Source organism: Microcebus murinus, chromosome 12, assembly GCF_040939455.1.
Source record: "Microcebus murinus isolate Inina chromosome 12, M.murinus_Inina_mat1.0, whole genome shotgun sequence".
Taxonomy (NCBI): domain Eukaryota; kingdom Metazoa; phylum Chordata; class Mammalia; order Primates; family Cheirogaleidae; genus Microcebus; species Microcebus murinus.
The window spans coordinates 61,989,486-62,001,602 of NC_134115.1; the positions used below are offsets into that span (position 1 = coordinate 61,989,486).

At 53.3% G+C, this 12,117-nt stretch overlaps 1 protein-coding gene across 1 annotated transcript in view; it reads right to left on the bottom strand.

Annotated features, from left to right (window-relative positions):
- GABBR2 (gamma-aminobutyric acid type B receptor subunit 2) overlaps window positions 1-12,117 on the bottom strand; it is a 372,486-nt gene that overhangs the window by 78,702 nt on the left and 281,667 nt on the right. Inside the window, exon 12 of the mRNA XM_012769020.3 lies at window positions 2,602-2,709. Coding sequence (XP_012624474.1) covers window positions 2,602-2,709 — 108 coding nt within the window. The remainder of the gene's footprint in view (window positions 1-2,601; window positions 2,710-12,117) is intronic.

The window sequence follows — 12,117 nt, forward strand, 5'->3', positions numbered from 1 at the left end:
ATACAGATGACAATGTGGATGAATCACATATTAACATGAAGGAATCCACACTGAGATTCCTCCAGACCAGGATGCAGTTGTCATAAATGCAGAGCATTTTTTTAACCAGAGCCGCAGGGCAAGAGGGCCGCAGAAGTCGCCCCGACCAGTGCCTCTCGATCTCGGCTTGCTTCAGCACCCCAGGGTTCTGGCTCAGGAGGGCCAGGGTGGGGCCCGAGAACTTGCCAGACCAGAGGCCTTCAACTCTGGCTGTACGGTAACAGCACCTGGGAATGTCTACAGCTACTGATGTTCAGCTCTGGGCCTCAGAGATTTGGTTTCAACTGGCCGGAGCTGGGCTACTTTTTGTAGTTTTCAAAGGCTCCCATGGGATTGTAATATGCAGCAAGGACTGAGAACCGGGCGGCCTCACAGGAAAGCAGTGTCGAGAGGGCCCCCAGGCGAGCACAGGGAGGGTGGCAGAGCCCTGTGCTTTCCTCCCTCTAAGTGCAGCCTGCGGTTTTCCCCAGGTGCTTCCGTGGGGGCAGGGAGCAGAGAATGCAGGACACACCCCTCCTCATCTGAGAGCGCAGGGGGGGGGGGCGGCAGCTCCTGGCAGCGAGGGGATGGGGGAGGGGGTGGAGGGGTTACAGGAGCCATCAGGGCGCCAAGCAGGAGCCCACAGGCTCACAACTCAGGAGACAATACCACGTCACTATGTTCCCATTCTATAAGGAAAGATGAAGAAGCAGAGCCCCAGAAAAAAGCCTTGTCTAGGGTCACATGGCAGGTCAGTGGCCAAGCAGGGACTAGAACCCCAGGCTTCTGTTTTGCCTGCTGGCCCCATGGCCTCGGACAGGCTTGCTGCCTGCTTCAGGCACCAGGTAACCAGGCGGCAAAAGGAAAGTTCCAGGGAAGAAGCAGAACAGCCTCCACGTTCCAAAGAGGGATGAGCCCACAGTGCGGAATCTGCAGGAGGGGTGTCTGTAAACAGGCTGTGCCCTCATCAGGGCTCTAAAAAATGTACTGGGGCTGGGGGTGGGCTGAACTGAGAAGAGTTTTAGAAGGAGGTGTCACATGCTATGAGATCCCTCCCCCAGGTGAGAAGAATGGGTGGGAGGTGGAGATGGAGCGAATGCTTCCTCCTTGACCTCGAACCCAGGGAGAGGCCTTGGTGTCCACTGGATGGCTTGATGGGGTCCCTGTGGACTGGTGTTTGACTCCTGCCTGGGAAACCTAAAGGGCGGATGGACTGGCCAGCTGCTCTGAGGATGGATCAAAAGAGGAGTGCTGCTACTGTGGGACAAGCCTTCAGTTCTCAAGTCTGTAGGTGCAAAGGATGCAGAGGCACTTCCTGTGCCCCAGACATGGGCCATGGGTGAAGGAGAGCTGGCATAGCCCTGCCCAAGAGCCTCCACGATCTGGAGGGGTGGGGTCACCCAGGGGTGGGGAACTGAGGGATACTTAGGGGTGGAGGAAGAAGCCACGAATGGCCAATTGGGGGAGTATTTCACCTGTGTCAAGGGCACTGCAGGAAAGAAAGTCCCAGTAATGGGGGACCCACAGAAGCACCCCATGAGAGTCTAAAAGACCCACTTAAACCCCTGCCAGGCCCAGCAAGCCCAGTGGCAGCCCCCAGCAAGTAAGGTCTTTCCTGCCCTACTCCAAGTCTGGTGGGGTCGACACGCTGGTGAACAGGATGATGGGGAAAGGACTCAGGCTGGCCAAGGGGAGAGGTCGCCAGCCTGTGCCCCTGTCCCAAGGTGGGTGGCTGGCCTGCCCCAGGCCTGGGCTGGAGAGGAAGGAACTGTGCCACTGAGTGCAGTTGGAAGTCTGGAATATTACTATGGACTGCACATGTCAGTTACTGACCAGAGCATCTTCAAAGTCACAAGCCTTGCCCTGAATTTTATCCCGGAGCAGGGAAGAACTGGCACTATTGCAGAGTGAAAAGGAACAGTGGGGGCCAAAGTTCTTCCGTGACTGTGTCCTGAGTCAGCTCAGTCAACACGGCGGCTACACCCCATGTCGCAGGGGGCAGGTGCTTTCCTCCATGTGGAGGTAGAGCCCCTGTCCGCTAAGGGCCTCTTTGAAAGTGGAATCATTAAATTAGCTCCTGGCCCCATTTCACTCCCCTATTTTAAGGGCTCCCCATTGCCCACAATTGATGTTCAGATTCCTTCCTGTCGCTCCTGCATTCCCTTTCAGCCTCTTCTTGCACCTGTCCCCATGAACCCCATGCTGTGGCCACACCCAGCCCTGTCAGCCTGTGACCACCCTGCTCCAATCCTCAGGCTTCTGTGCACACGGACCCTTCCACAAGGTTCGCAGCGTCCCCATCCTGCCTGCCTAACTTCCACTCCCTCTTCGGTCCCTGCATGGGTGGCCCTTCCTCCATGAAGCCTTCCCTGAGTGCTTCATATCCTAGCACCTCCGGTATGTCCCCAACCAGTCCTGACACCGTGTGTCATAAATGCTTTGTTAACTGTCTGATTTCCCCAGCAGGAGATGGGGACTGTGTTTCATCAAATACCCAGCAAATAGCTCAGTGTCTGGCATATATTTGCTCAATAAATGCTCAGTGAACATCATCACACTCTGAAACAGAAGGAGAGTGATTACCTTTTTCTTCATTTTCACATTCTTAAAGATGGCGTGGACCCTCCAGGTCTTTGCAAACATTGCCCCAAAGGCGGTGGTGTAGCCCACGGTGAGAATCCAGGTCCGGACCTACAGGCCACGAGAAAACAGAGGCGTTAACCCCCCCATAGGTGCATGAACTGTGACAGGTGTGAGACACCCCAGCAGGGGAATCTAGATGATGGGGACACGCACTCTTCTCTGCCTGTCGCTGAATGTCACTGGCATTCTTCAATCTAATTCCCATTCACCAGACGTTTGCTCTGTCAGCCCCTTGCCGGGCCCAGGGCACTGGGCACAGGGGAGTTTGAGAGTCAAATCCTGCCTTCCGTAGTCCCACAGCCCCGAGACGGCCAGTCCGAGCGAGGCACGCAGGGCCCCTGCGCACACCTCCAGGTTGGACGCCACACGGTGGCCCAGCCCTGGGCTGTGCACCACCGAGTTCTGGGGCCCTCCCAGCTCGCTGGGACGAAAAAGTCACATGCTCGTGAGCTGTGGTTCTGCTCTTTGGTCTTTCATCTGTTCTCCCTCAGTTCTGTTCAACCAAGTTTCCCTTGACAGGTCTCAGCCTGCCTCAGCTGAACACAAGCAGGCAGGTGGCTGTGGCAGGAGAAAGACAGGCCCGGCCCTCTGTGTGCAGAGCACTGGGGCACGGCAGGTGTCTGGCCCCAGCAGGCCCCTTCTAGCCCTGGGCTGCCATCAGCTCGTGGAGGAAGTTTCCAGAAATGCTCCCAGCCCATTCCCTTCACGGATTTATTCTGCCCCTGCCTTTCCCTCCACTTGGCTCTCCAGCTTTTCAGAAACAGAACATTTCCCCTTGCCGTTTTATTTGTAAAAATAGGAACTGGCTGGGTAGATGGCAAGGCCGACCCCCTGAGTCAAGGAAGGACAACAGCATCACGACACTTGTTCACCCCCTGTGAGGTGTGAACGCTGACGACGGCACAGGTGGGGATTAGCCTTCCATTTTCTTTTTCTTAATTTCAAGAACAAGGGGAAAGCAGATGGGCAAGAATGAAGCACGGGGCTTACAAAGGACACAGAGAAGCCACGTTATTAGCTGTATTATAGTAAAAGGATACAAGCAAAGTCAACAGAAAAGGGAGGGGAAGGAGCCAGTTACTGGGAACTCAGACTGGAGTGCGTTTAAAGACCAGATCATACATTCATCAGCTGTCAGAGTTGCCTGGCGCCTTACAGATCCTATCACTCATTCATTTGTTGGTTCATTCATTCATTTGTTCATCTGCTCATTCCACGAGTATTATTAGACCAGAGGCAAAGTTTATAATACTAAAAACAAACAGCAACAACAACAAAAACCAAGGTGATCTTTCAGAGCTGTCAGTCGAGTGAGGAAATCACTTTACAGATGGAGAAACGGAGGCCCAGAGTGTGGGAGAGATTTCCCTCTACCACCCCACACAAGGCCCAGAGTGTGGGAGAGATTTCCCTCTACCACCCCACACAGCTCCGGGCTGGGCCTGGGGCTCACACTGTGCTGCTGCTCCTCAAACAGTCTCCTTAACCCTGATCAGATTCACGTATACCCAGGAGCCAGCCGTCAAGGGACAAGGACACACCCGGAGGAGTGGCTGACCAGCCTCGCTACACTCTTCTGGGGTTCGAGACAGACTTTTAAAGTTAATTTGTTGACATGACTGTTCAAACCAGTGGTCTCCAAATGTTTTTGGTCAGGTTCTCTGACCAGAAAAACAATTTTAAATGTGAACATGTACAGAACAGGAACACTCTTAAAAGGATGAACAAAGATAAAATATTATTTTTGCCTCACCACGTGGCTGACAAAGATCTCTTATTTTGAGGATATGTGTCACTCCAGTGTGCTTAGCATTACTAATATTTGCTTTGACTTATATTTTCTTGGAAGCCATCACTTTCAGGCCACTTGTCTATTTTGTTAGGGCTAACTTCATTACAACTCAACCACATAAATTAGATGAATTAGTTGAAATTCAATAATACAAATTTAACCTGGCATCTGGAAACTGCAGTATGTTGCCATAAACTAAAGCAAAGAATAGCCGGGAGGCCTGTGCAGACAAGAGCTAACGTGGCAGGCCCGAGACTGCGTCCTCAGAAAGGCGTGATTGCAGGGTAGGCCCTTGGCCGGCAACCGGGAACTTGGATTTGGGGGGATTCCCACCATTCCCTCAGCGATGAGAGCGGCTCCCTGTGCCTGACCGTTTGTGCCAACAATGTGGTTCTTGCTGACCACCTGCTCTCTCCTTCTGGGAGTCTGGCGTGTTGGGATGTAGTAGGCAGCGGGTGCTGCCATGGCAGCTCCCAATAAAAACCCTGGCCACTGAGTCTCTAACGCACTTCCCTGGACAGCATTTCACCCGTTGTCACTGCGTGACTGCACTGGGAGAGGACTCTCGGGAGCTTGAACCTGCTGTCCTCTGGACTTTGCCCTGCGTGCCTTTCGCTTTTGCTGATGTTGTTTCGTGTCCTTTCGCTGTGATAAGCCATAGTTGTATGACTGTGCACTGAGCCCTGTGAATCCCCGTGGGTCACTGAACCTGGGGGCCGTCTTGGGGGCCCTCGACACAGCACCCCACTGCTGTCTGGTGTAATGGAGTGACCAGCCGCCCCGTCCATGGGAAAGTTCTGCGTACAACCCCCAGACACACCCACTAAGCCAGACCCCAGGGCCAGTCCTAGTATTAAGTGTCAGTACCACGTAAGTCCTGGGGTTTAAACCCGTTGCTGCCCCACAGAGCCCTCCGGATAAACTCTAAATTCTTAGCAGGTGCAGCCACCCCCACTCCGCCACTCCTCAAGCAGCACCACACTGCTTGGCCCTTCCCCTCACACCACGCTGGCTCATGCTGCCGGGCCTTGCACGAGCCATTTCCTCTGTCCAGAATGTCACGCCTTGTCCTGGCTCCTTCACAAATTCTCATTTGTTCTCTGGAATCCAAATGCATGGGCCACCTCCTCTGAGAAGCCCACCTAGACCTTGAGAGAGGTGGAACTGTTTCTTCCTCACAACTCCTGCCCTCGTGCATGTTTCTGCTCTGCCAGGCACATGGAGATGACGTTTGTCTGATGACCTGTCTGTCTCTCCCATGAGACGGAGCTCCTGAGAGGCAGGGCCTACTTTGCCCACCTTTAAGTCTCTGGAGCCCAGCACAGAGGGGGTGATCAGGCTGGATGGGCCAGCTTAGGAGGTAGTGAACTTTTTGTTACCAGAAATGTGCAAGTTGAGCCTGAGAAAACACATGAAAGGATGACCATAGAGGGAACTAGATCATTCAATAGCAAAAGGGGCTGAGTTCATGGCCTCAGTGGCCCTTTCCACCCAAATGAAATATGCTGTCTGCTAGGTAGTGAGCTCCTCGCCACTCCACACATTCAAGCAAAGCTTGGAGGATCCCCAGTCAGAATGCTACACAGCCATTTCCTACACGGAGGGACGTTTCATTTGATTATGCCCCAGGTACCTCCCTTCTGTGTACTCTATGATGCCAAAGAAACTAGATGGTTCTGAAGGGCTTAATGATTCTGTTTTCTGATATGTCACCTCCAATAAAAATCTCTATTGATTCATCAACACCAGATAAACAGCTACTTCACTTTTTCTCTCCAAGTCTTAAGCATGTTCATTCTGATGTTAATGTCTTTCCTGTTCTCCCCTCAGCCATAAAGTACTCGGCCCCTTCTGCAAACTGCCTTAAACATACTTATCCACAGGGGGTGAAGAACGTTAGGCAGGCAATGCCCATCTCAGTCTCAGCTATGAAAAGAGGGAAAAAATTAGAGCAAATCTCCAAATGGAAAGAAAAATCTATGCCCAGAACAGTTCTGCTCAGCCACCTGCTCGGTTGGTTTCACGAAGGCGTGCCTGGCAGCGTGGACAGCTCTCACTGCTCTTCTGGGGACCAGTGGCAATGTGGACACACAACCTCTGCTGGCAGGTTCGTTCTGACAGATGACAGGGGCTGCTGTGCTCCAGGCCTCCTTGTCACCAGACACTCGTGGGCCCTGGGCCATGAAGTCAGATGGAGGAGGAAGCCCTGGTGGCTGGCTGGACACAGGGGCAAGTTGCTTTCCCATGTCCACTGCCTTTTAGCTTATTCTGACTGCTCGCTCCAGGTAGTCAGTAGTGGGAAGGAGGGAAGGAAGCCCCAGACGGTCTAAACGCAGCCCCAGACCACCATGACGTATGAGGTGGGGGAAGCCATCGTAGCCTGGAGCAGAGAGGCCTGAGGTCCCCAAAGCCTGCCTTGTCTTCCTCAGGCAGGGGGTGGCAGGCAGGCCCCGAGATGATGAGCCTCGGAAGAGCAGCCTCTAGCAATAGCTCCAGAAGACCTGGAGCAACCCTGTGTTGCTCAGAGTTCCATAAGTAAGTAAGGTCAGCATAGACAATGCCCTCTGGAGTTTAGAGTATAGCAAAGGCTCTCTAGGGGAACAATTTGGGGGACATGGGAGACCGTGGGCACAAGCAGGAGTACCTGGGGACCCAAGTCAGGGTCAATGGGGAATCTTAGGAGCCTTGGTGCAAATCAGAGAAAGGTGCCCCTCTGGGAGGAAGAACTTCTAGGAAGTATGCTCTCTGGGCCCTTTTTGAAGGACCCCTTTCTTCAAGGCCCTGGAAGCTGAAGAACTGCAAGAACTTGGCTCAGAGGGCAGATCCCAGGCTGAAATTCAGCTCCCACCTGCCCCTGATGCCAACACTCTTGTGCAGTGCACAAAGTGCACAACTGCACTTGGTGGCCTTAGCTTAGGCAACAGAACAACACGGAGCAAGAGAAGAGGCCTTTCTTCCCGTCCCCCCCACCACCCTAGCAGGTGCCTCAGGACTGGAGGGTCAGGGGACTTTCTGGAAGCGCAACATTCTCATATGGGAGGTGGCAGGAGAGCAAGAGAAGGAGGACTGTGTGGCTATGCCATGGCGACTGCAGCTGCTATGAAATCTGTGGGCAAGTCTGAGGCATCATTTAGGACTTCCAGAAATACCTAGAGCGTACTTGGAGGGGTCCCCTGTTTTAAGTCTTCCCTGATTTGTCCCTCCACTTCTGGCCCTCCTCTATGCCTGTCTCTGTCAGGTGTACAGGGTATAGAGGGGTGTTTGTCCATTTGGGCCTTCTGTCTACACTGCCAGCTCCTCGAGGGCAGCAATCAGCGTGGTCCAGCTCTGTGGTCTGCAGGGCCTGGCACACAGTAGGTGCCTCGGAATGTTCTCCTGTGAGTGAATGAATTGTGGCAACGAGAGTGCTGAGTAGAGCCAGGGCTGGAGTGGCCCACGTGGGAAGGGGAGGGTGTCACCTGCCCACTGGCTGGGGAGTCTCTGGTGTCCCCTCAGCCCCCTGCTCTGGAAGGCCTTCACAACAAGCCTGGACAGCTAGAGGCAGAGAATATGGGACGGGGAGGCCACGGCTGTTAAGAGGTGCCACCGCTGCACCCCGTCCAGGACTCCAGTTGGCCCAAGCAAACCTTGTTAGAGCCAGTCCCTGCGGCCTCCTCCCTCCACTGGTCTGGGCCTGCCAGCCAAGGCCAACATCAAACTCTGTGGGCGTCTCCTGGCCCAGCCTTCCAGCCACCTTCTGCAATCACAAAGCACTTCACCACAGCCAGCCACGAGAGCACGGGATCACATGCTGAGATAGCCTCTGAACCCACAATATTACATTGTTTTACCTCTCAACTGCCTCAAAAAGAAATCCTCAAATGATAAAAACTATCATAGATTTACTGCCTTTGAACTGCAAGCATTTCACTAGTTCCTACTGGACTTGAATTTGCTGTGAGGCTGAGTGGGCATTCCTAGGCAGCTTTTACTTTGTGAGTTAGAAAATCCCAGCATCTCCAAGAGAGCTGGAAGAGGGCATCACGCTCCCTAATCAGTGCCTAGGCCCCCCTTACCCTACCCCTGCCCAGACACTGCCCAGCCTGAGCGCACCCCCTTGTGAGCAGCGTGCGGAGGCTGAAACACACTTCAGGACCGGAGCCCAGCCCTGCCTGCTGAGATGGGACGGCCCTGCTTCCCAAGGTCTGAGGGTCAGGGCCACATTCCAGTGTCTTCCGGCCTACGACCCCCTTTCCTCCCACAGCTGGTCCCCAGGGAACTAGGCTCTGGTGTTTCCATGTCTCTTACACCGCTGGTCTCTAAGGCACAAGAATAAAGCATCGGTGCTAATCTCCTCCTTGTGACTCTAAGTGTGGTCAGGCACGCAGCATCCGCGTCCCCTAGGAGTGAGTTAGGAATGCCAGGTGTCAGGCCCGCCCGGACCCACGAGCAGAATGTGCCTTTCATCAAGACCCCTGGTGATTCAGGCCCCCGTGGTCTTCAAGCAGCAACATCCCTGCAGATGGAAGTCGGGAGGGAGTCGGGACAGCGGCTCCCCTTTGGCAGGGAAAGGTGGGGGGACAGGGCAGACGGTGACTGGAGGGGATGGGAAGGGCTTCTGGGATGCTGGTGATGTTCTGTTTCTTTATTTTTTTTTTTTTTGAGACAGAGTCTCACTTTGTTGCCCAGGCTAGAGTGAGTGCCGTGGTGTCAGCCTAGCTCACAGCAACCTCAAACTCCTGGGCTCAAGCAATCCTCCTGCCTCAGCCTCCTGAGTAGCTGGGACTACAGGCATGCACTGCCATGCCCGGCTAATTTTTTCCATATATATTAGTTAGCCAATTAGTTTCTTTCTATTTATAGTAGAGACAGGTCCCACTCTTGCTCAGGATGGTTTCGAGCTCCTGACATCGAGCAATCCGCCCGCCTCGGCCTCCCAGAGTGCTAGGATTACAGGCGTGAGCCACCACGCCCGGCCTGTGCTCTGTTTCTTGATACAGATCCTGGATTCATAGCTGAGCTCAGTTTGTGAAAATCCATTGGGGGTTCACTTACCATATACATATTTTTAAAGTAAAATAGCAAAGGAGTTGGGATTGTCGGCACATGGAGGGAGCCGGGGGACCTAAAGCTGGGCCTCGTTCCTCTGCGCTCCTGTCACAGCAGCCTTGGGCTGAACTGGCTTCTTACGCCTGGTTCCAGCGACTGCGCAGCTGCGGCACCCTCAGCGTCCCTCTGCGTCGTCCTCGCCTCCCTCGCAGCCTGCCCCCAGGCCCCTCGGCACTCAAGGTGGCTGAGGCACACAGCAGCTTGGCTTGGACTGAGGCAGGCCCCGAGTCTCTTCCTGACCCAGTTCTGGCAGAGCGGGGCCACAGAAGGCCACAGGTCCCCAGGGATGTCCCCGCACCAAGCCCACCAGCACCAGCCCCAGTTTTCCAGCCTCTCCTTCACCCCGGTTTACTCTGCTCTATCCGTGTCTCTCTTAGCAGTGTCCAGAGGTGAACACAATTACCCAGCATAGTCCCATCATTCATTCATTTATTCATTCATTCATGATGATAATGACTACCATTTATTGAATCTTCCTATGTGGCAGGCACTGAGTACTTTACACACACGATCTCATTTGATCCTCACAACCCCATTATTACCCCCATTTTACAGAAGAGTAAACTAAGGATGTTAACACAAACAGAATCACACTGCTAGGAAGTAGTGCAGCTGGGACTTGAACACAAACAGTCCAGCCACAGAGCCTTTCTCTTTTGCGCTAGACACTCTAATGTACTCTGGAAATGCATCGGAAGTGAAATAATATTCTAAAACCACTGAATCTCACACCTTCGAAGGGTGAGTTTTATGGTATATGAGTTATATCTCAATTTTAAAAATCTGAATGGACAAGAGTTTTGGTCGGGATAAATGTTTACTAGATCCCTAAGAGCTTAGTTGACCTGTTTTTTTTCTGATATAAGCCAGCTAAGAAAAAGTCAGAATATTCTTAGGAAAAAAATGACACATCTCAGACGTCTTTGTAGTCTAACAGAGCTAGTTTGAAACTTCAGCCCTGCTGACTGGCAACACAGGCCAAGAGTTCTGATTTTCTGTCCTGTAAAGTGGGGACAGTGAACCTGGCCTTGCCAGGTGGCTGTGGGGATTTGAGGGCGAGGCTGCCTCAGGCAGAGAGCTGGCTGGTCAGATCACAGCTGCTGGTGCTGCACTCCACGAGGGCACAGGCCCGGGGAGTCGGCATGAAGAAGTTGCTGACTACCTGGCGCCCAGGAATGTTTCTGAGAGTCCACCTGGGGCCCCCCTCATCCTCTCTGCAGAGCCCCTTGTCACCCCTCCTACACCTGAGCTGGGTTTCTGCCTAAGACTCCACAAGGAAGACAAGTGCCTTTTCTTGTCCCTAAAGCCGGGCTCCCTCCCTGGCCTGACAGGGGAGGGGATTCCTGAGCCAGGTCAGCTTGTCAGCTGCAAGGGGACACTCTCTTCCCCCGGCACTGGGCTCTGGCCTGCGACCAGCACCGTCCTCACAGGCAGCTCTGTGTCTACAGGGGCCACGTTGCTATGGTGATTCCACTACCCACATGGTGTCCAGGGAGACAGCACAGTGTAGCTGGAGCTGTCTGCAAGACTTGCTGAAACTGGCACTGACAGGCTGGGAAGATTCTGGAAGAGTCGGAGGGATGGGGAATGGGAACTAGGTATAACTGCTTCCCTGGCAGGAGCACTGTGTACGCACATGCGTGTGCACACGCTCACACGTGCACCTGCTCCCGTCCCGGTTACGACGGCCCTTCTGAGTGGAGGTCCTGCCTCTGGAGAAGCGTGATCTCATCACCATCATAGGCTTTGTCCTGAGGCAGCCTTCATGGTTTATCGTTGTGTTTAGTTTATATAATGAAAACTAAAAGGGAAAACAAGTGGTATTTACATGGTGGTAGAACCGGATAAACTGTGTCTTATACTGTACCATGACTGAAGCTGTCTTCATAGTCTACCTTGTCCCTGTCCTTTAAGATTTCTTATAGCACCTAGTGTGGGACACCAGGGAATGACACTGTGACAGGGAGGCAGGGTGACAAACTGCAATGACTGCCCCCTACCCAGCACTTGCCCTGTGTGCCAAGTGGCTGGTCTGAATCATCACCTTTAACTCACATCGCAATCCTGCATGGGGAGTATCATTATGCTCATTTTATAGATGGCAAAACTGAGGCTCAGAGAGCCTAAATCACTTGCCACAGCCAGGAGCTAGTAAGTGTAGGAAGGGGTGGCAAACCCAGGCTGTCCTTTCAAGATCTGCGTCCACAGCACCATGTGTACCTGTTTCTCCTTCCTGCTCCTGCTAGGTGGTGGCTTACTGGGAACAGCCTCCTAGGTCCCAAGAGAACAGAATCCAAGGCACCAAGTGAAATTAAGGTGCTAACCCTTCTGGAATGGCAAGTTGAATACAACCCAGACTGTCCTTACTGGGGACTGGTGTTTAGACTCTGAATTTGAGAGCTTTTGGTTCCTCTTCATGGACGATTTTGAGAATTATTAAATAAATGACCCCAGTCCTACCCCACGTGCACATTTCTGCTGACCCAGTTCAACCCAGAGTAGTTAATCTATGCCTTTCCCCACAGGCATGCATGCGGGCTCTCCCTCGCGGAGCTTCTGAAACAGCCCTGACTGCA